Source organism: Synchiropus splendidus, chromosome 1, assembly GCF_027744825.2.
Source record: "Synchiropus splendidus isolate RoL2022-P1 chromosome 1, RoL_Sspl_1.0, whole genome shotgun sequence".
NCBI lineage: Eukaryota > Metazoa > Chordata > Actinopteri > Syngnathiformes > Callionymidae > Synchiropus > Synchiropus splendidus.
In genome coordinates this window covers 50,567,516-50,588,885 of record NC_071334.1, presented here as the reverse complement: position 1 = coordinate 50,588,885, position 21,370 = coordinate 50,567,516, and the positions used below count along the sequence as shown (strand labels likewise).

General features: G+C 44.4%; 1 protein-coding gene across 1 annotated transcript; it reads right to left on the bottom strand.

Annotated features, from left to right (window-relative positions):
* Window positions 1-7,505: 7,505 nt before the first annotated feature.
* Window positions 7,506-19,250, bottom strand: LOC128769561 (insulin receptor substrate 2-like). The gene is made up of 3 exons (XM_053883376.1): window positions 16,404-19,250; window positions 15,741-16,234; window positions 7,506-10,468 (listed from the first exon to the last, which is right to left on the bottom strand). Exons 1-3 carry the CDS (start codon window positions 19,052-19,054, stop codon window positions 10,464-10,466), a joined length of 3,150 nt encoding a protein of 1,049 aa, XP_053739351.1. The 5' UTR covers window positions 19,055-19,250; the 3' UTR covers window positions 7,506-10,463.
* Window positions 19,251-21,370: the final 2,120 nt, after the last annotated feature.

The following is a 21,370-nucleotide window of genomic DNA, read 5'->3' as shown; positions in this document are numbered from 1 at the left end:
TGTAATTCGTCAGCAGAAATACTGGGTATTCATTTCAACGGAATTTTGTGTCCATATCCGGCCATAAAATAGATTTTGATTCTGACGAACTTCTCACTTCTTCATTCTCTCAAAGGCCGCCGCCATCTTATGATGCCACTGGTGCACTGTGCACTGAAGTAGTGGAAGTAGCGGCAATATCAGCCAATCATGAGGATTTGTCAACAGTTTTTGAGGAAGAAGAGCAGCTTCATGTGAACCGAGGACTTGTTTTCATTCCAACCACGTTGTTGAGATCTTGTCTACAGTGTCCCAGCACTGAGTTCAAAAGTGTTCACAGATGACTGCAGGTGGTTTTCATATACATATATATATATATATATATATATACATATAGATATGCATATACAGGACTGCATGTGTAGGTCAAATATGTTCACTAATCTGGACGTTCAGAATGACACGCTTATAAAGCTCACATGTCATGCAAAGCGGTTGTTGACATGTGTGGCTTATGTTTGATGTAAATACTGAGTGGGATTTTCATACAGCTTTTCCATGAATCCAGGAGTTTATAGGATGCTTCCGTTCGACAGTTGAAGGATTATGCAGAGCGAAAATTATTATGAGAAACTGCCAGAGAGCAAGACCTGGGGAATCATTGAAGTTTGCATTGAACAAATGAATTTAAGACAAGTTAAACAAAGCATAGCGGCACATTTAATGCACTCACCCACATGTACTGCTATCTTAGTGGGGACATTTCATTGACTTCTATACTTCTATACTCCCCAGCCTCGCACCCTAAACTATACAAAACACATGGCAAACCTTAACAAGGACTTTGAACCAAACTGAAACCTAATTATAATGACCTGCTGTTTTGAAGTCTTCATCCTCAAATTGAGGTTTAACCAAGTGGGGTCCGGCAATAGGGCCCCACAAAGGCATAGGGGCCACACAAGGGGTTGTTTTCCCCAAATTGGTCCTCACTGGGAAAGATAAGCTTAAGCACACACACACACACACATATGTCTGTATCTATGTCCTTGTTGAAACTTTTAGAAGTTTCTCATTGCCATAACCTTGTCCCCAGCCTTTCCCCCTGAACATTAAACCTAACCATCCAAAACGCTTGACTGACCTTAACCAGGAAGCTGAAACCCAATTATAATGACCCAGTTATCTCGAAGTTTTAATTTTCAAATTGAGGTTTAACCTTGTGGGGACATGTAAAAGGTCCTCACAAGGGGGTGTGACACTGCAGACCGCATGGAACTCAATGGAAGGCCACCGATGGCCTCACTAGCCAGGCTTTGGACTCCTTTTCAGCTGTTTTCAGACTTGCATTGCATTGCATTTCTTTCTGGGTATCGGCTGCGACCTTTAATTATGAAAATGCTTCAAGCTCAACAGTCACCTTCAAGGGCAGCTCAAGGACACGTCCGTGGCAAAATGATGGACTAAATCCCCTCCAACCTACATCTCAAAAAGGTCAGTCCTGGCACACAGAGACACTATGACGTAATGAATCACTGACTCATTGTTGGAAGCATTGTGTTGTGTATGTGGAGAAAAGTGCCGAAGTGAAGCAGCAGTGAGATCCAGCTGCTACGTGTCAAAGTCTTGGCTAGACTGGAATCATCATGTTATGCTGAACTTCTGGTCTTCATGGGCCTAATGCACTCGGTATGGACGAAGAGCTGCATGCAGGGTATGTGCTGCTGATTACAAGCACATGAGCGTTTCCTCCAGAGCAGCAGCTCCGGCTTTGAACACAATATCCGGCCACCTTGCTGCTGACCAGCCGCTGCAGCGCTGAGGATAGTGAGGCTCCAGCCCCATTATTTCTCCCTGAATCAGCGTGAGGAAGGCTTCAGCTTCAGTCAGTGATCTCGCATGCAGCGGGGCGGGGACTTCGCTTACGTAAGCTCTTCCACCGCAAACACACTGACATATATTCCCCACAAGAGTCGCCAGCATGCATATTTTGAATGAGCTCTCCGGTTTAAGTGTGGTGCAAACGCCACGACTGGGGTTCGATCGGTCCTGTGACGCGGTGTAGATGACAGCTCATCGCTCGCGCAGCCGATCAGCTGAGAGCACTCGACGGCTGCAACCCTAAAGAACTCTGCTGAGTCAATACTTGCTCATGCAAAGTCAACATGACTCCTCATGTCTCCCATGTGAGATCCTGGGTGGTTGTAGGATCGAAAAGAATTCATGATGTGGCGCCACGTGGAAGTATTTCACTCAACAGTGCGTGCATGAAAAAGGACACGAGGGGAAATATTTATGCAACAAGAATGGAAATCCAAGGCAGGAGGGCAAAATATTCATTCATATAGTCATTCGGCTCTGCAACTCCCAAAATCTGTCTCCAGTTCCAGAAGAGACAGAAATAAACACACCACAAATGAAATTGAAACCAAAATTCTACCTTTTTTGTTTTCTCATACCATGTAGATAGCAAGAGTAGAGCTTGTTTGTCTGCCAACCTCCAAACCTTGTGACATCAAAGGGAAGTTCTTTCCAAATGAGGAACATCCATTCATTCAGTTATGCATCTGTTTATTTCATACATGTCAGCGCATATTCCTCTTTTAGACGTTAAAAACTTACATTTACTCTTCCAAATTGGCACCGAAAAACTTTTCTGGAAGCTGTCCAAACTGTTATTTAAAACACCAAGTTAAAATTTTGTTGAACATAACCCAAAGAATATCAAGTGTCAAAAAGTGTGATTTTAAATATTGATTATTCAGCGCAAGAGCTCATGCTTTGATTTGATATATGAACATGTATTTTTTTCTTCGCTCTGCAAAAATATTTCTCCAGAATACAATTCATTATTAGGGATGGTTAGTGTTATTGACTGGATCAGTTATGGGTTTTTTTTCTAGAGTCCGTCTGATCCCGTCCTTGAACCCAAATATCCTCAATTTGCGTGACAGGCTGTAATATTGTTTAGATTTTTTGTGGTGTGTCAAACAAATGGTGTAGCCGTATTTTGGTTTTGTTTGTTTCATTATTAATATATTTATGCCTTGTTGCACTTTTATTTCTGCCATTAAAAGCAATACATATCAATGAAAACCAATTATTATTATCATTATCATTATTATATTGTTGTTGTTGCTTTTACAGAAGCGTCAAAAACACAACACATTCAGCAGAAGTGCAAAATAAAAGGCCTCGGCCAATAAAAGAAAAGAGTAAACACATTTTTTATGCGCGAGAGAGCGTGTTGGTGCATGTGTGCGTTTGAATGGAGAGCGGAGCCTCGGTGCTGCTCCACGTGTCTGTGGAGCATGTGGGTCAGCTTGCTCCCGCCCACTGCTCACACTCACTCCTGCTGCTGTTTACCATGCTGCCAGTGGAGTGGAAGACTCCAGCCTGCTGGTCCGCATGCCGTCCTATCAGCCCACACTCAGGCAGCTTGTCAACATGTTTTTCAGAGGAAGTCACTTCTCCCGTTGTAGTGAGAAAACATCACGAGTCTCATGGTTCTGATGCCAACCATCCATCTATCTTTTACATATATATATATATATATATATATATATATATATATATATATATATATATATATATATTCAACTTCAATTTTCTGGGGTGAGACATCTCTGAAGCCTGGGGCTCAAGCGTGTGAGCACACATCACTCTCACTAATTGCTCGAATGAAAACGCTCACTCTGACAACAAGGGTGTCAGCTTTGCCCTGCTTTGCATGTTGGAGAGTTTGTACAAGCTTTAAATGTCTAGATGTCTCCACCTCAGCCTCGGGGATACAGGAGCTCAGCGTCCACAGCGTCGGCTCCAGGTGGCGAGCTTTTCGCCAACGTGCCGACTGCAGCTGGCCTGCTGCTTCACCCAGGCAATGACCACCACGTTGAAAAGGTTCCTAACCCAGACACAAGCTGCCTTAGTTGGAAATTTTGCATCTCAAAAATCAAAAATATGAGTAGAATATTGCAGTAATGATAAGCAGAGAGACCCAGAGCATCGAAAGAATAATGCTGGATTAAATAACAGAACGGCAATAGTGAACTGGATGATAAACCTGATGTATGACTACAAAAAACATGTAAAAAGAAACAACTCCGGGCCTTTATACTCAGCCATGTGTTGGATGAGTCAAAGAATAGCTAAAACAATATGGTAAAATACTTCCTTCAGGCTTCAAATTTAATTCTAATTTATTAAAGCTTATTTTTTTATTTGGATTATTAGTGACTTTGTGTCTACATTGTCCCTTTCTTTTATTGAAAATGTTTATAATAATAATTTATTATATTAAAATATTTTATCACACTTTACTCTTTACTTGCCTTATAAATGTACTCTTTTCATGAGCAATCACATTAAAAAATGCTGCCCCTCAATTGCATTTGCACTCTGGGAGCCTGGAGTTTCAATATACGGAAAGAAAAATGAAAATGTCCAGGTGGGATTGATGAACTTTGGGATGGTCAGTGAGCAGCAACTTTGATTTTACGATTTTGGTAATTTTTTTGGTAAATAAGAATACACATTTTTTAAAATACATCTATTTTTAATTGTACTTGCATGCCATGAGTCTCCAATAAAAAAAAGAAAAATTAAAAAAAAACATTTTAAATTTCAAACTTTCAGAACACTTGCAGGGTATGTGCAATGAAAAGTGATCTCTCTCTGATCTTAGTGCCAGGGTCAAATATGAGAAGGAAAGCCACCTCAAATAATGACATTATTAAGGTCTGGCTGTGTTGAAGCATATCTATCCTAGTGAGGACCAATTCTAGGGAAAACACCTGCCGGTTTGCTGGTCCCCACAAGCTCAAGACTCAATGTGAAGATTAGTTTGGCTCCTGGTTAAGGTTAGTCACCTGTTTTTGATGGCTAGGTTTAGAGTGAGAAGCTGGGGAAAGGGTCCTCATACGGATGGAGATCCAAATATGTGTGTGTGCTTGCATAGCCATCCTTGTGAGGACCAATTTTTGGAAACACAGTTACTTCTGAGGACATTTTGCTTTGCGCAGACATTTCTGCGGACCCCACAAGGATTGCGATACAAACGTGTTTGTGTTTGAGTGTGAGAGAGCAACAGAGAGGCCAAGTGGTGATGAGCTACAGTAGAAAGCAACATGTACATGAAAGGTTCTATTTAGACACGGATCCTCGCTCGGCTTGAGACTCTGAAGTGACTGGTGGAAACCATGAGTCAACATTCATGGAAAGCTCTATTGATGAGTGCCATGATTTCAGCTGCCAGACTCCTTGATTCCGTTTCAGCAGCATGTGATGCGAGCCGTGACTCTAATTTTGGCAATAAAGTGGAGTCATCCAAGAATAAGCCAGACAACATGGAAAATTGCCCCATATGTGTTTCGGTGGGACTCCTGTCACTGACACACATTCAAGTGAGACAAAATGCATTGTTCATCCGAGGGAGGTGGGACACCGTGTCCCAACTGGTGACTGCTGCTGGGCTCTTATGTAAGGAGGCCAGTTGGTGCCGACCCCCCCCCCCCCCGCAACCGCCCGACAATGACATTGGTCATTAATACCCAGCTGCCAGAGGTGCAGCGTCAGTCTGGGGTCGGAGCCCTGCGTCCCACAGGCTTGGCAGGAGGACGGTCTAGTCGGGGTGGAGTCTCCAGCGTCTGGTCCTGAGGTGCGCACGGTTGTAATGAGATGGGCTCAAATTCTTTCACGTGGATTAACACACAGAGATTCATCAGTTTATTGGACGTCCATAACTGAGATCCCAGCTAACAAGGGTCACGTGGGTGGAGTTTGTAATGTCCAGTTCAGACACCTTAAGTTAAACCAAATGGATCTGCTTGTTGTTGTTATTAGTGAACAAATAGTCATTTTATGATTCCCTTTCATTTGAATCTTGATTCAGTTTATTTCTGAACTTGAGTCCAGTTGCTCTGGTTCAAGCCTAATGACCTGGATGAACGTGAAACTAGAGTCATTTCCCTTCCTTTCCTTCCTTGTTCAGACAAACGGCCAGAACACAGCATTAAATATAGATGCCTCTGCACATGTTTCGTCTTTGAAAACAATATTAAAGTTTAATGCTTGTGTAAAAGAATGTCTGCACTATTTACAGGGGGCGTTTCATAGTTGGATTTTGTGTTTTTTACTATTTAAAATGTTTTCTGTATTAATATTTGTACTTTAATTGGACAGTTACTCAAACTAAAAAATCTATCTAAAAACCTAAAGCATCCCTATATTCATATCACCAATTGCTACCTACCAGTTGATTATAAAAATTCAAAATTTTGTCAAATATCTTCATGCCTCAACTCTCTCGATTTTCAGCACTTTTATTTTTATTAAAAATGTATTATTTATGAAATTAACTTATTTTAGTAAAACTTTATACACATGATATTAAGTATGTTTTTATTATTATTATTATTATTATTATTTATTTTAAGAGATTTAAGAGATAAGATTTTATGGCAGGATTTTAAATACATTGACTGGTGGAAAGAGATATACCAGTAATTATTATGGCAAAAAAATATTGGTTAAAAATGTATTAAATGCATCTACTGAAGCAGTTTATTTTGCATGTTGAAAATAAAATAAAAAAGTAATTCAGGTGCAAAGGTGCACAATGTGTTCATGGCAGGACTCCTTACTGTAATATCAGTTTGATAATGTGATGGTTTATTATTTATGATAGATAGTTTATTATTTTTCCTCTCAGATTTGAACACATTCATGGTTATTTGTCGCCATTGATATGGACAATGTTGAGGGTTAAGGTTAGCGTTAAAGAACGTATAATGCCACTGTATAATGTGTATTTTTATACTCTAAACTTTGACTTGAATTGCTCACAATACTTTGGCAAGGATCTTTGCTCTTGTGCTGATAGTGAAGATTGTTTCTCTACCTTCATCAGAATGGGCGTAATACGATCCCAGCCTCTCAGATAGTGGGCCCAGGTGAAGCGAGTTGTTTACTCCCTGTTCTGAACCCTGTGACCCTGAGCCTGCAACTTTGCGTTCCAGAACAGCGTGTCTTGGCAGGAAGTCATTGGCTTTGTATGAGTTTCCTGCTTTAACCTCTGAGTGATATAAAAACACTGGCGAGGGGAGAAAGGAACCAGTCAGGAAACGCTCCACTCGAGACACACTCAGGAAGCTGAGGGGTCAAGACACTAAATATTGCTGTTGATGTTTAGGTCAAATGCTTATGAAAACTTTTATTGACGACCAACACTTTTTCATATATATTAACCTACTAGAAAGCAACAAGCCATTGCTGAATTGTGTTTTAATCTTGTATTTCGTACGGCTGACGGTCAATGGAGTGCAGTGTGAGGATTATCTTTCTATCAGGCAGTTTCACCACTCCCAGATTCCTCTGACATTTACTTGACCAGCAAGTTTTTTTTTTATTGTTGCGGCCAAAAATGCCTGAATTTGCAGCAAAAAAAAAAAAAAAACTGTAGTGAAGGTTTGGTTCGAGAATAACATGATGGAAAATAAGGACTTTAAATAAACAATACATGGACAAGGTTGACATCTTTAAATAAATTCATTTATTTCTGAAGGTTGCTATCCATAATCAATACAGACGAAAGCAATACTACAATAAATCATGACAAATCATTAGAATCATCTTTTAGTGAGCATCACATTAAACAGTATATTGAACTATGTACAATGGAAGACAAAGACACATTCAATGCAAGATCAGTCTGCAGAAGAAAAGCAAAACGAGGGGAGAAAGTAAAGACGAGTGAAGAACCGTTTCCAGCGCTGAAAGACAAGAACACTTGGCGGGAGATGAGACTCAAAAGGAGCTAAAAGAACTAGATCTCTATGATGCGGTGTTACATTTGGTTCCACAGTTGTAAACTAGATTGTATCATGTCACTATTGCATATGCCGTCAGGTAAAGTGTGTCAACAAGGCAAAGAGAGCTTTATAATAAAATAGACTTTTTTTTTTTATCATATAGTTCATGTGAGAAGGGGAAAGCATACAATACACTTTACAACCCCGAAGCAAAACAAACAAAATAAAGTTCTGAAAAAAGAGCAGTAGCCAAAGTCTTTTCACAGGAGATCATCGCAACAAAATGCTCTATCAACAGTTTCAGTTAAACTCTTTATGTACATAATATACACATTCAAGAAGATAAATAGACACTACAAGGTAGCATGGCGCAGCTCCAGTATCATTCACCGTTGAGAACCGGGTCAACCATGGTTCTACTAGCCCAGTGATACATTCTGACCAGTTGAATGAAGAACAGAACACGACAGGTGCCAGTTACAGTGGGAACAGTTTGTACTCTAAAACGCACAGACACACACAGTTGAGCCGGCCAATGGAATGGCAGTAGCTTTTGGATATTTAGCGCACTGCTAACACGTTCCAGCGCTAGATTCTTTGAAGGGTTGACTAAAAAAATAAAAGCCAAACATGGAACTCTATGCCGATATACGATGGTGTGACCGAACTCATCGAACTAAGCGAGATTCATCAGCTTTTCATGTTTTATTTAGGGATGCACCGAAATGAAAATGTGGTCAAATAAGAGTCAAATTTTAAATGCTGTTCAAATACAAAATAACAAATGTGGTTATTAAGCGTTTTACTTTTTAAAATATTGCATAGTCTAGAATACATTTGTACATATGTTTTTCAAAGAAAGTCAAAATTTCAGTCTTTGCTTTCCAAAAAACAAAAAAAGCTTTTAATTTATATGAGTTCTTCAAAGAAAACTTGCATTCAAAAAATGCATTTAAGTAGATAAACCCACAACAAATGACTTATTACCCAATTATTTTGGGACAAGTTAGCTTAGCCACAGTGACCAGGCTAATAGTGTAAACAGAAGGCTCTAGATCATTAGGTTGAACACTCGTTGTAAACTACTATTCTTGCTCTCCAACACTTAAAAATATCCGAAAAGTTCGACACTTTATGCAGACTTTACATTGAAGCGTCGCCATGGCGACATTCGGAAGCAGCCGCGCTTGATAGTTGAGGCTATGGACGACGAAGAGGAAAGGTGTGAGACATTGGTCGGAGAGTCAAAATCATTTCGACTTGTGTTGAAGTAGGGGATTTTGTTGCCAGATCTACAACGGCGCCTCTGAGAACGGGGGTTGTCAGAAGTGCCCTCACAGAGCATGTTTTGGCATTTGAAAAATGGATTTCAAAACATGGCTTTGTCCACTAGAAGTGAAAATCGTCGCTCAGGCTGCTCAGCATGTGGCTTCATTGTGTCACATGTCACTATTTACTATAGAAATACTCAGCCAACAAATATTCGGTGCATCCCTTGTTTTAACTACATCAACCTGTAATCATTAAGAGCAAAATAAAGGAGGTAATTTCCTCCAGGTTAGCTTTAGGTTTCGCAATGACGCAGCAATTTTAAGAATTCTCAATAGTAAAGATACGTTTGAATGTAGTATACAATGGCATTTTACAATGGTGGTGCGGGGACAGCTATTGGCATGGTGGTGGCGCCAGCTGCGTCCCTACAGGGGCCGCGTTTATTCATTCACCGGCCGACCACATCTCAACTGTCACCCACTATCGGCTTCACCCTTCCGCCTTCAGTTGTGCCATCAACATGGAGCTAAACAGCAGGCTGCAGGACTGAAGGTAGGAGTGTGTGAGGTTTTCAGGCTCAAGTGACTGAGGAACTGTGGGAGGTACTGTGCCATCAAACGGCTGCGGTTGCCTCGGAGCTGACAAACACATGCATAACTCTTTATAGACATCTACAAATATATGTCTTTAAGTCCAAACTTTTTCATCATCGGCAGAAAACTAGAATAAATAACATTTGAATAATTAAGAAAATACTTTTATATCAATACGATAAATCAGATCTGAAGCAGCCCACCGTCCTGTACATTTCTGAAACAATATCTTATAATGGTAAACTATTTCTGTTCACGTTTCCACAAAAGAATAACAATATAGAATTAGGTCCAAATATACTGCGATAGAATCGTCATCTCTTATTCCATAGAAAACATAGTAACAATATAGACATTAAGGCATTTGGGTTCGATCTTATCAGACATTCATCTTTGAAAAATAAATAACATCTCAACACAGTAAAAGACTCAGTGTACCTCTCCGCACTCTCATACCAGCTGGTCACAAACATGCACTCGCGCGTACAAGCTAACCTCAAGTCAATAAATAGGGTACCGTAAAGAGTTTCTGACTATCTTTGCTTCTGTGCTTGTGCTGAGATTTGGGTCACAGGAATAAGTGGCCTCTGGATGTGCTGATGCACACGCGCACGCGCACGCACACACTCATACATACACTCACACAGTCCATGTCATGCATAGATGATGATCTGCTTCCAAAGAGTGTGTTGACGTGTTGAGGGGTCTCTAAGAGTCACAGAGGCCGGTGAGGGGGGGGACGTCTGAAGTTGATTTTCACTTCCAAAATGCAGCTCAGGGAAGTCGAAGTTGGGGGGACAAGCAGAAGCCTTCAGTCTGAAAGACACAAAGCAAAAAAAATTGTTAAAAGCAGTCCATTTTTTCCCTCTTACATTACTCTTCGGTGTCCCACTGGATCGAAGTGGTGTTTTTCAATGAAATGTTCCACTTCTGTATCACTATTTCAAAAGGCTGGAACTTGAAGACTGTTGTAGGTTGAAGGTTGAACTGTTGAAGGTGTACTGTAATGGAGAACTTCAGTGTGACCCGAAGTTTGGGGAGGATGAGGATGATGAAGAAGAGGAACGTGAAGAGGAGGAGGTGTACTGTAAAGGAGAACTTCAGTGTCACCCAAGGTTTGGGTTTGGTGAGGTTGACGATGAAGAGGATGAAGAAGAAGAGGAGGAGGTGCACTGTAAAGAAGAACTTCCATGTGACCCAAAGTCTGGGTTAGGGGAGGATGAGGGTCATGAAGAACAGGAAGAGGATGAGGATGAAGAAGAGGAGGAAGAGGAGTACTGCAAAGGAGAACTTCAGTGTGACCCCGAATTAGATAAAAAAATTAAAAAAAACTAACTGCACATGTTGCAGTCATCGTGGCTCACTAACCTAGTATGATCTCGCTCGCTCATGGAAGCTCACAGCCTGAATGAAAATAATCTAAAACATCCATCCACAGAGAGGGAAATGGCCTGAGAGAAAAGGTTGCTCAGGATGTGCAGAAATGAAAAGCCTACTCAGACTGTACAGCGTGAACTCATTCACAGACAGATTATAACTTTGATGCCACAATAACAAAGCTTGAATAACAAGTACAGCCTGAGCCCAACAGACACGCAAGGCTAAGCAGAGGGAGTCACCTTGAAGGTAACACTTACTGTATTTGTTCGTATATAATATGATCTGCTTTGCCACTGTTTCTTTCCCCAGCAGCAGCACCACAGCCAGCTGAGCAGCGGCCAGTGATTGGTTGGCCTCATTTTTTTTTTTCAATTTTTAATTTGTAACACGCCACTTGCAGTTTTCCCCTTGAAGCATTGAAAAGATGCGGCGCACGTGAAGCAAGACGCTGGTAATTTCATAATCTGGGATGCTGAGTGATGGGGGTAGGGGGGAGTCTTGTCGCCATGCTGTGTTGCTATGGGCAGAGAGGAGCATCACCGAGGTTACACAGAGATTCTTCATGCAGAGACAGAATTGTGTTTTTAGGCCGCGACTGTGCGTGTGTAATGGTGGCATGCAAGCATGGGCTGATGGTCGAGGGGAGTGGGATCCAGCTGTGAGGGGGCAGACTGGATGAGACCAGTCAAATCTGGATGATGAATATTGCGGCATCACTTTTGAATAGTGGGGCTGTGCTACATCTTAGAGCAAATGAATGTCACTCAACTATGATGCCATTGATTTACGCAAGTAGTTGGTGGCAATGGCATGTACTTATTTTACTACGTCACAGCCTGTATTACTACATTACAACATGTTATACAGTGGACTTTCAATTGAATACAATGAAATCATTCTTGGTTAACCCAAACAGAAGAGTATATTTTGTATATTCTGGCAACCCACTCCGCCTTCCTCAGAAGTGCCATTGTAGCAATTTGGCAACCCAATCCTCCACTTTCAACGGTGACAGCACAGACTCTCCGGTCGACCGTGACCAAGCAGGAGTGGAAACGATTTTGACTTTCCAACACATGTCTCACATGTTTCCTCCTTATTTCTTTGCTAACCATGGTGTCAAGCATCAAGCGCGGCCAGTTCCAACCGTTGTCTTGTGTTGTTTATTTTGTCTGGAAAACAGGTACCAAAATGTATTCTAAAAATAGTAAAAAAAAAAAAACTTATGAAGAACACTATATTTGTTGGGTATTATTCAGTATTCGGCCAAGTGTTTTCAATTTAATTCGGCCACAAATTTCAATTCCGGCGCATCCCTAATATATATAAGGCTGAGCTTCTCTAAATCACGCTCAAAACTGAGCAGCAAGTCAAAGCTAACAAAAACAACCCCTGCGCAGCCCAGTGGCGTCCCAGGACCAGCCGTGTCCGCCTGTCGCTGATCCACCCCTGGACGTCTAATCTCACGTACGGTGGCTGTAATCTGATGTGGAGCCGCGACTAAATAAATGTGGGGAACGCTGGCCATGCAGTTATCTAGCAGCTAACGCTGTCTGGAACATCCCGGCCTACTTTAGCCTCCTCCTCCTCCCTGTGCCACGGCGCACACACAGAAACGCTGCCTGGAAACTCTGACACCAGAGCCAGCGGTCTTACGTGTGCATGTTTGTTCTCTATATAGATCAAGTAACAGGGCATTTCTGGAAATCCAGCCTCCGTTGTTTGCATTGTGTTGTTGCAAGATGGCTGCTTACAGTGAAACAGCCATGCTGCTGAGGAAGCAGACGTTATACGTGAAGGTGTACGTAGATCATTTAGAAGCGTGGGAAGAGTTGGGGGCTGCGTTTCGACTTACGGAACACAAAGCGCACCATGCCAGAACAGCCTCTTCTACCGAGCACATTGAGAGCTGCACAGCGTGAGTTAGCGATGCATGGCTGTGCAAAGGAGACCCCTTTCGCTTGACCTCCCTCGGTAACACACATACACACGCGTAGAAACTGCTATACGTATTAAGTGCTTCCATTTGCTCGCTGTATCATCATCCATGTGATGACATCACCGGCAATACTCGAATGAGGATGACGCCATACATGAAGCAGGATTTGAGGGCTGATGGACTTGAAGGCCTCTAATCTGTCTGATGAATTACACACTGGCTGACGGTCTGACGGTCATGCTCTGTGGGGCCCGTGGGTGCGGCAGATGGCGCGAATGTCATTAGCTGACCAGTAAAGGGTAGGTATTGAAGCAGAGGAGAAGTACATCGAGGCATTTACGTGTCAGTGTTTGCATGAAAACCGGGATAATGAGTGTTTGCACGTGTGCCCAGACAGAAACGGGACAGGTGTTTCACCCCCTCAGGTCTGTCCCTATTCAACCGAAACACAATTGCCCTGGAGAGAGAGGCCATCTGCCCCAAGTGGTCAGAGAGCAGACTCCGACTGTCATCTTCTTCAGACTTCATTTTACATCTATATGTGTATTGACCTTCTTCAAAGGCGCATGACTTTTCTAGGAATGTTTGTTGCCATCAGATAAAGGTGTTACGATGCCGAGGTGAAAACAGAGACGGCTGACTTGGCTAATCTGGGTCTGGTACAGTACATCCATCTGGCTGAGCTCTGGCTCGCCACACTGCTGGAGGACACAAGGCACCCGCTCCAGCCATAAGAGACAGCTTGTCACCAAACAGAGAATTTCTTACGTCTCCACCAGAATGTCCCGACTCGCAAAGGTTTGTGCTTTTCCAGGTCACATTTGGGCAATGTCACATGGTTCAAAAGGCTTACTCTCCAGCAGGCAACCAATATAAATTCCTCCAAGCAGAAATGAGCCTGACCCCAAGTGTCAAAAATCCTCCTTTCCAGCCAAAGTTAGAGATTATCGGTGGAGTCAGTGAGGTGCTTGGCAAAACTGAAAACCCTCGTACTTTAAGGTCAGGGTGGCACATGGTCCAGGCCCTCAGCATGACGCCTTGATAAACATGGATTCAAAGGCTGCCGCCAAGAGGGCCAGCTGCCAAAAACCCCTGTAGCACACTATGACCTCCTTCACCCCGCTTCCCTGCACAGCAGAGGGACAGAAAGCGGGTAAACAAGTGATCAGGTCTGCAAGCCCAGCTTCCCAGAATGCGACTCAGTGGAAAAGGGCCTCACCAATGAGTTTGTTTATCGGCTAAAAAGCTGAAGCCCCTCCCTTCGTCTTTGGCCGTTTAAGACTGGGCCTCATCTCGCCACTCGGTGCTTGCCTTGCTTCTCCTAACTGAACAGCCTAATGAGGCAGACGGGCAGAAGAGAGCACGTGCCATCTTGTCCCATTATGCACGCATTCATTCACTCTCCCACAGTCGGGCAAGTAGCGATGGAAAACAAAACAAGCGACTCTCTAGCGTTGTGACCGGAGATGCCAAGTGCAGCCACACCACTGGAAAAAAAGTCCAGGAGGGAAAAACACTTAGGCTGCATGTGTACGTGCCGCACTCCTCATGTATACGGATACGTCAGCCAGCAAACTACAATCCTTTCAAGCCCTGCCTGAGGTGGAGTACATACATAAACAAAACAAAAACACAGAACATCCTGTTCCCAGTAACTTGATTTCGTCGGGGACCCAGATAGGCATCTTTATTCTATTTAGTGCCCATTGAACGGTAAACAATTGCATCTAACCTGCCAGACATTAAGGCACGTTACGTCAGCTGGTTCCGGAGGTTAAGCTGTTTTTACTGAGGCCTGAGAGACCGTGTTGTGAAATAAAAGCCACTTTCTATTCAAACCCGGAGACAAAAACTGGCCCCTCTCACAGCAACTTTTCAGTAGCAGGAATGCAGAGCGTGACAGCTACCTGATGGCCACATAGCAACTCGCCCACTTTGTTGTTTTTCCCAGACTGCATGCCTACAAGGACGCACAAACACATCTCCACTTGTGCCGAGCCTCACATGTCAGCGTTGAACCACCCTCCATCACACCCACCGCCATCACCCTCCTCTATGTGCTCACAAACACATGTGAGCTCACATTAGGGTCTGATGTCCCTCTGCTCCTTGTTTACACTGATTTATGGGCCTCAGTAAAGCTTGACTTGCCTCGCTGGAACCCCCGCACATTGATCTTGACAGGCTGGTGGAAAGTGGAGTTCTATGGAGGTCACATTGATGTGCAACACATCCTCACGCCTACCAAGCGGAAAAACAACAGCCGGATATGTTTGATAGTGACAATAAATTGCCAGGAACTCTTCACTATTGACAACCACAATTAACCGATTACAAGGGGTAACATATGTAAGTCATATTAATGTCACAATTCCCTTGACAGAAATCACGAGATAAAAACAATCTGAAATAACTTGTAGTTGTCATTTTCTTTTACCGCTGGTGAGACATGTTTCCATGGTTTGAAGTTTCAGATGTCTGTGTGTGACTGATGCAGTATCCTGCTCAGTCATGGTGCTTGTTTACTTCAGAGCTCACAGCCTGGTCACGTTTCAGAGCAGCCTCGTGCTGCTTTCACATGCAGTCGGAAATCAGAGAGTCCGTGAATGTGAACGACTCTGGATGAGGAGTGTCATAGCAATAATCACATTCTCATCGGAATCCAAAAAAAAGAACTGAAGCGTGCAACCATAACAACGTTTTCTAGATTCGATGACAACACGTTTGCATTCACACTGTCTGGCGTCTCCTATATGAATTTGAGCTCACCTTTGGCAGTGGTTGCAGCCTCCTTGAATCCCAAACAGACATATGGCGTGCTGTGTAATCCATTGATAACCCCTTTGCAGCTGCTTGCGGGTTTGAAGCCAACCAGATCCTCACATTTCTCCACTCCCCGGTTGTCCAGCAGGTTCAAGGCAATGTAGCTGATTCCATTTGGGTAACCTGCAGAGCTCTGCTGGGTCCCCGGGCTGCCATACTCTTCGTCAGAGCCCTCGCTGCTCCGGGATGAGATGTTTTCCACTGAGCTGTGCCTCTTCACCACGTCACCACGAGGAAAGGAGGACAGGACGGGCGTCACAGTCGTCGTGGAGGAGAAGGTTTCCGAGCTGTGGCGCCGACGTCCCTGCGTGTTGGCGCGGATCACCTTAGCTGAGCAGTCAGGGTCTACAGACGGAGAAGGTGCCCCAAGGAGGAAAACTCCGATGCCACCTGGGACTCCCTGATCCTCCAAAGAAGATCTCCTCTCACGGCTGCTCTGGCTGAGGGGTTGAGATCAGAAAGTTACAACACTAAAACAAACTAACACTATCATGACCTCATAAAACCATATGAATTTCTGGTGCTGGAATGTCACCCAACGGTTCAAACTTTAAAAGAAATAATGTCAAAATTCATATTGTGTCACAGGAAGTTACATATAGAAAGTACCTTGACGTGTTTTGTGGAAAATGCTGTATCGGCGATCGACCTCTGCCAAACGTCATCTCAGTGTAGTCGTTTGTCACCTGGTCACCAAGAGTGGCTTCCTTTTCATGTAGATGGTAGGAGGCATCTCCTTCCTCTGAGTTAGGGCACAAGGACAGCTCTGGGAGTGGACCCAGGTGCTCCACTGGAGTGTCCGAATCCTTGGGCGAGTGCTGGTTCAGCTCCAGGTTGATGTAGTCGGTCAGACAGGATCTCCGAGGGTCACTCCCTGTGGAACCAAGAGAAGAAGACTGGCTCCCCGTAGAAGGAGGGGAGAACCTGGAGCCACTGAAGTCAATGTTGATGTACTCCCCGGGGCTTCGAGGCTCTCCTGGTTGGGGGTGCTCATTCATGCTTGGCAGGGTTCGCAGGGAGTCCAGAGCCAGCCTGTTGGGTCGGCCGTTTCTCCCCCTGTAGGCTAAACTTTCTGAACGACCGTGCCTGCCGGGGGACGGCACAGTTGGAAAGCTCTGTGCCGACGCTGGCTGCATTACAGAGTAGTAGCTGGACTCAGTCCTCTGTCTCAGTGTTTGAGGACTCATCAACACATACTGGTTATTGTCGTCACTCTTGGAGGCCTGGAGTTTGGCTGGGAGGGTGAGCGAGCTTGCCTGGTACGTGGGCCTCAGTGATGTCGGTTCCCCGGCTATTCCGCCTGGGTAATAATCAGGTGGTGTTTGCAGTTGAGGTGGATTTCCCGGCGACATGTTCATGTACTCCCCGTGCCGGTCTGGACTGTCCATGGAGGTTTTGGAGCCACACCACATCCTCATGTAGCCGTTGTCCTCCAGAGAGTTACTGCAGGGTGAGTTGTTCTTGTAGCTTCTGCTGGAGGGAGTCTGCTGATGAACTCTTGGGTTCACGATCTGCTTCGGTGCAGACACACACATCGGGCTCATGGGAACATAGTTGTCCACCTTGGTCGACTGTGTTGCTATGCCCGGAGTCATGGGCATGTAGCCGTCATCCCCTAGGTTGCTGCTGGAGCTCCTGGAGGAACCGATTTCGATGTCCCCATAATCTTCAGGATAGGAAACTTTCGGGGAGGCAGAGTATGTGTTGTCTGCCAGCCTCATGAGCGTGTACTCATCCAGAGAGGCAGAGGAAAGAGGCGCAACCACCTTCTGTTGACGTGGTGTTGTGAGGGAGTGCGTGCGTTTTCTGTAAGCCTTTTCAAAGGCGTCGCTGCCAGCTCTGGACCGACTGCCATTCACCCCCTCCATCATCATGTAGCCAGAGAGGTCATTCAGGTCGCGGGACGGAGGTGTACTGGATAAGGAGTCCGGGGTGTCGCTGCGAGTCAGGAGCAGGAACCTGGGTTCACCTGGACTTGTACTATACTCATCACAGAGGATGAAACCAGTGTCACTGAGGGACCCTGAGATGGAGGCGCTGCAGCTGAAAGGTCGTCTGGCTTTATCTGGAGTGGAGAGTCCTGCCCCGGCTCTGGGAGACATGCTGATGGGGCTGGAGACAGAAGGAGGGGAGTTGGACACTGGCATGGAGAGGCTGTGATGCAGGCTGGAAGACGAGTCCAGTATTCGACAGGTTCGTCCGCTGCTCAGCGTGTGTGACCTGCTGATGTTGCTGGCAGAGTGCGGGCTCGTGGGGCTTCCACTCACAGAGATGGACATCGACAGAGGCCTGGTCACACTCCCATCGCCCTCACTGGCTGTTCTTACCCGACAGGACGTGAACTTCCTCCCCGGGGACGTGGCTGCCACACTATCAGTTCTGGATCTCCGCACCAGACCGGTTTGACTTGGGGGTAGGTTGTTGAGATTGCGCCTGGTGGGCACAGAGATGGGATTGGTGCTGGCCGATTGGCTTTTGCTCCGCGGCCTGAACTCGGACAGTTCCTTCATGGCTTTCATGGCCTCCAGGATGGTCTCGTGGATGTTCTGCGCCACCACCGAGTCCTCTGCCTGCATCCAGAACTCCCCGGGTCCGGTCACCGCAGACCGGCCCACTTCAATGAAGAAGAAGCTGTCAGAGTGGCCGCATCTGCGTATGTTCATGAGCTGCAAACTGACAGCAGCGTGGTCAGAGTTGAGCTTGACGAAGCTGATGGTTCTGCTGGACAAACACAGCCTGTAGACGCCGGTGAGGTTCTTGGTCTGACCCAAACCTTTGGACTTCAAGTTGACTTGCCATATCTCTTTGTACGCAGCTGTTGCAGGGGCAACTAGTCCGTAACTGGTCTCCTCAAAGCCAACCAAGGAGGACGTGGAGGCTGGGCTGTCGTAGACTTTACCCTCAGCGATGAGATGGGTCAGAACCTCAAACCAGCTCTCCTGCTCATGCTCGCTGTCCGCAGCCACGGCGAAGTACTCGTCCTTCGTGTAGAGGGCGATGAGGTGCTTGTGCTTCGCGTCAGCCCGCTTGTTGACACACAGACAAGAGTCTAAAGTTATGACCCGCTTCGCAGCAGACTTGTTCCTCCATTTCTTCTCGCTTTCGTAATATTCCAGCCGCGCGGAGCAGCGCTCGCTGGGCTCCCGGAGCACGAAGAAGCGCCGATGTCCGTGCTTCTGCTTCCGCAGGTATCCGCACTTCTTCACGCCGCTCGTCCCGTTAGATAACAGGTGTCCTCCCGTCGCCGGAGGACTTGCCATTTTGCTCACCAATTCTCTCAAAATGACACGATGCCCTGATGAGTAAAAACGACCCCCAAAAACAAAACAAAGATAACGAGTGATTTCGAGTTAATCCATTGCAAAGAGCGGACGTGGTCGGCCGTGCAGCGCGAGTCGAGCCTCGGTGCAGCCGCCTGCTCGGTTCCAGGAGAAAAACAACATGTGACGCTCTAAAACGGTCTGAAACACACAGTCATGGGGGCGGGACGCCCAGAAGGGGCCGTGCCTGTCAGTCACCCAGTTATAATGCTGCCTATTGGCTGATTCAATAATTCAAAGCAGCCAACGCCACGCCCCTCGTTTCTGGAGCTGCGAGTCCAAACATAAATAAACCGGATGACTTCAAACAACAACACCTTCTTCGCGCTTAAACACAATGAACTGCAACGCGTACATAGTTTAAACTGCAATAGCTGGGGAATATCATGTTTAAACCAATATATGTGATCTTGTACAACCTACAAAAGGCTTACTACCTAACGGTTTTCGGAATTCCACATCGTACAACACAATACTAGTATGCTAATATTTCTGCAATGAGTAAACAATACTGACGTCCCACGCATTACATAACGAATTACGTTGCGTATTCCTGCTGTAATAGTTGGTTATAATATGATGCATTCAAGTGAAATGCCACCTTCTTTCGGTCATTGTAACTGGTGAGTAATATATATATATATATATATATATATATATATATATATATATATATATATATATATATATATATATATATATATATATATATATATATATATATATATATTCTGGGATTGATAAAGTCAGTGTTACGGAAGGATTCTGTGGAAACACTTGCAGCATAATGCTGCCATCGTCTGGCCTCTGTAGCACGGTCCTACAGCCTGGAGCCAAACAACACACCAAGTTTATGAGGTGTGGATCTTGAACAACATGCTGCCATTGAAGCCTAGCAACATCTGCTCCTCGGATCATCTTGGTAATTATTCCAGCAATGATCTGTGCGATCACCAGTCATGACCGTGGTGTCAGACCCCTCCCTCTCGCCACATCATTGTCAAACACTCCCTTGGATTGTTTTGCTTCATCTTTCTCAAGCTGATTACATCTAAGGTGCCACTAAATGTAGGCTTTGTTGGTCACTGCAGTCTGCGCTTCTCTTTACAATAAGCAGAGCTGATCCCACAAACAACACCCAGATACCCCAGATGATTAGGTTTAATCCCTCACTATTGTGTTTGATGCCAGTGTGACATTTGGCTGCTGCTTATTTTGGTGTTTTCATGGTGCTAAGCTTAATTCCAACATGTTCTCATCAATAAACATCGACACCTTCTACTGGATCAACACCTTGATGCAAAACAAAGGCACTAATTGTTTTTTGTTGACTTAAAACATTGTTTTGTGTGTTCTCATGAACAGTTTCTGTCAACATCATTGGGGATGTTTTTGTCCCCGCGTGAGCATGAGCATTATTTTCCCACAAGACTTGTTGTGTGACATAACCAAATCAACTTATTTGGCTTATTTTCCTTCCAAAGGATAGGAATATTTCTGATATTCTTGTACATCTGCATAGCACCAGCACATCACATGCCTAGAATATCTTGCGAGGGTTTCATCTTCAGATGTGTTTCTAGTTGGAACTTCTTTTTGTAATATTATCAAAGTACTTCAGTTAAAGAATTACCACAATGAATTTGGACCTACCTGAACTAGTAGAAAGACAGACGCTGCTGGTCAAGTTTAGAACCAGAAATGGATAACTACCGGACCATTTACTTTAACTCAGAATGAAGAGGAACAGAAAGGATGTACCCTACAATAGTCTGAGTGAAAATACGGAACTCACTGGACAAAGGAATTGAAAAAGCTTTTGAGGGTCTTTCAGATAAGGAATCTGACAGAGAGACTTAAAGACTACTCCACAGAAGATACTTCAAAGAGCAGATGTAATTGACGGAAAATAAATGATACACAACACCACATGAAGGACTTCCGACAGATACAAAAATACTGTTGAATCCACTATATGTAACGAATGAGAAGCAATGTAATGTAATGCAAAGACATGTAAGTCACATAAACGGCATGTGACTAGAGTATATTAGAGTAGAAATCAACGTCCATGAATTTTGTTCGTCGAACTATCATTGCTTGCGTGGGTGCCCTCTGGGCACTCCAGTTTCCTCCCACAGGCCAAAAACATACAAAGGCTATATGACTCTAAATTGTCTGTGCGCATGTGTTTGGCATTGTGTCTGTTTTTATGTTGCCATGTGATGTACTGTGGAGGCTGCAGTCTGACTGTGA

Excerpts from the sequence above, each read along its gene's own strand:
- LOC128769561 (XM_053883376.1), bottom strand. The coding sequence starts at position 19,054 with ATGGCAAGTCCTCCGGCGACGGGAGGACACCTGTTATCTAACGGGACG. Across the intron at positions 16,235-16,403 it reads TTTCCACAAAACACGTCAAG|CCAGAGCAGCCGTGAGAGGA; the intron begins GTACTTTCTATA and ends TCAACCCCTCAG.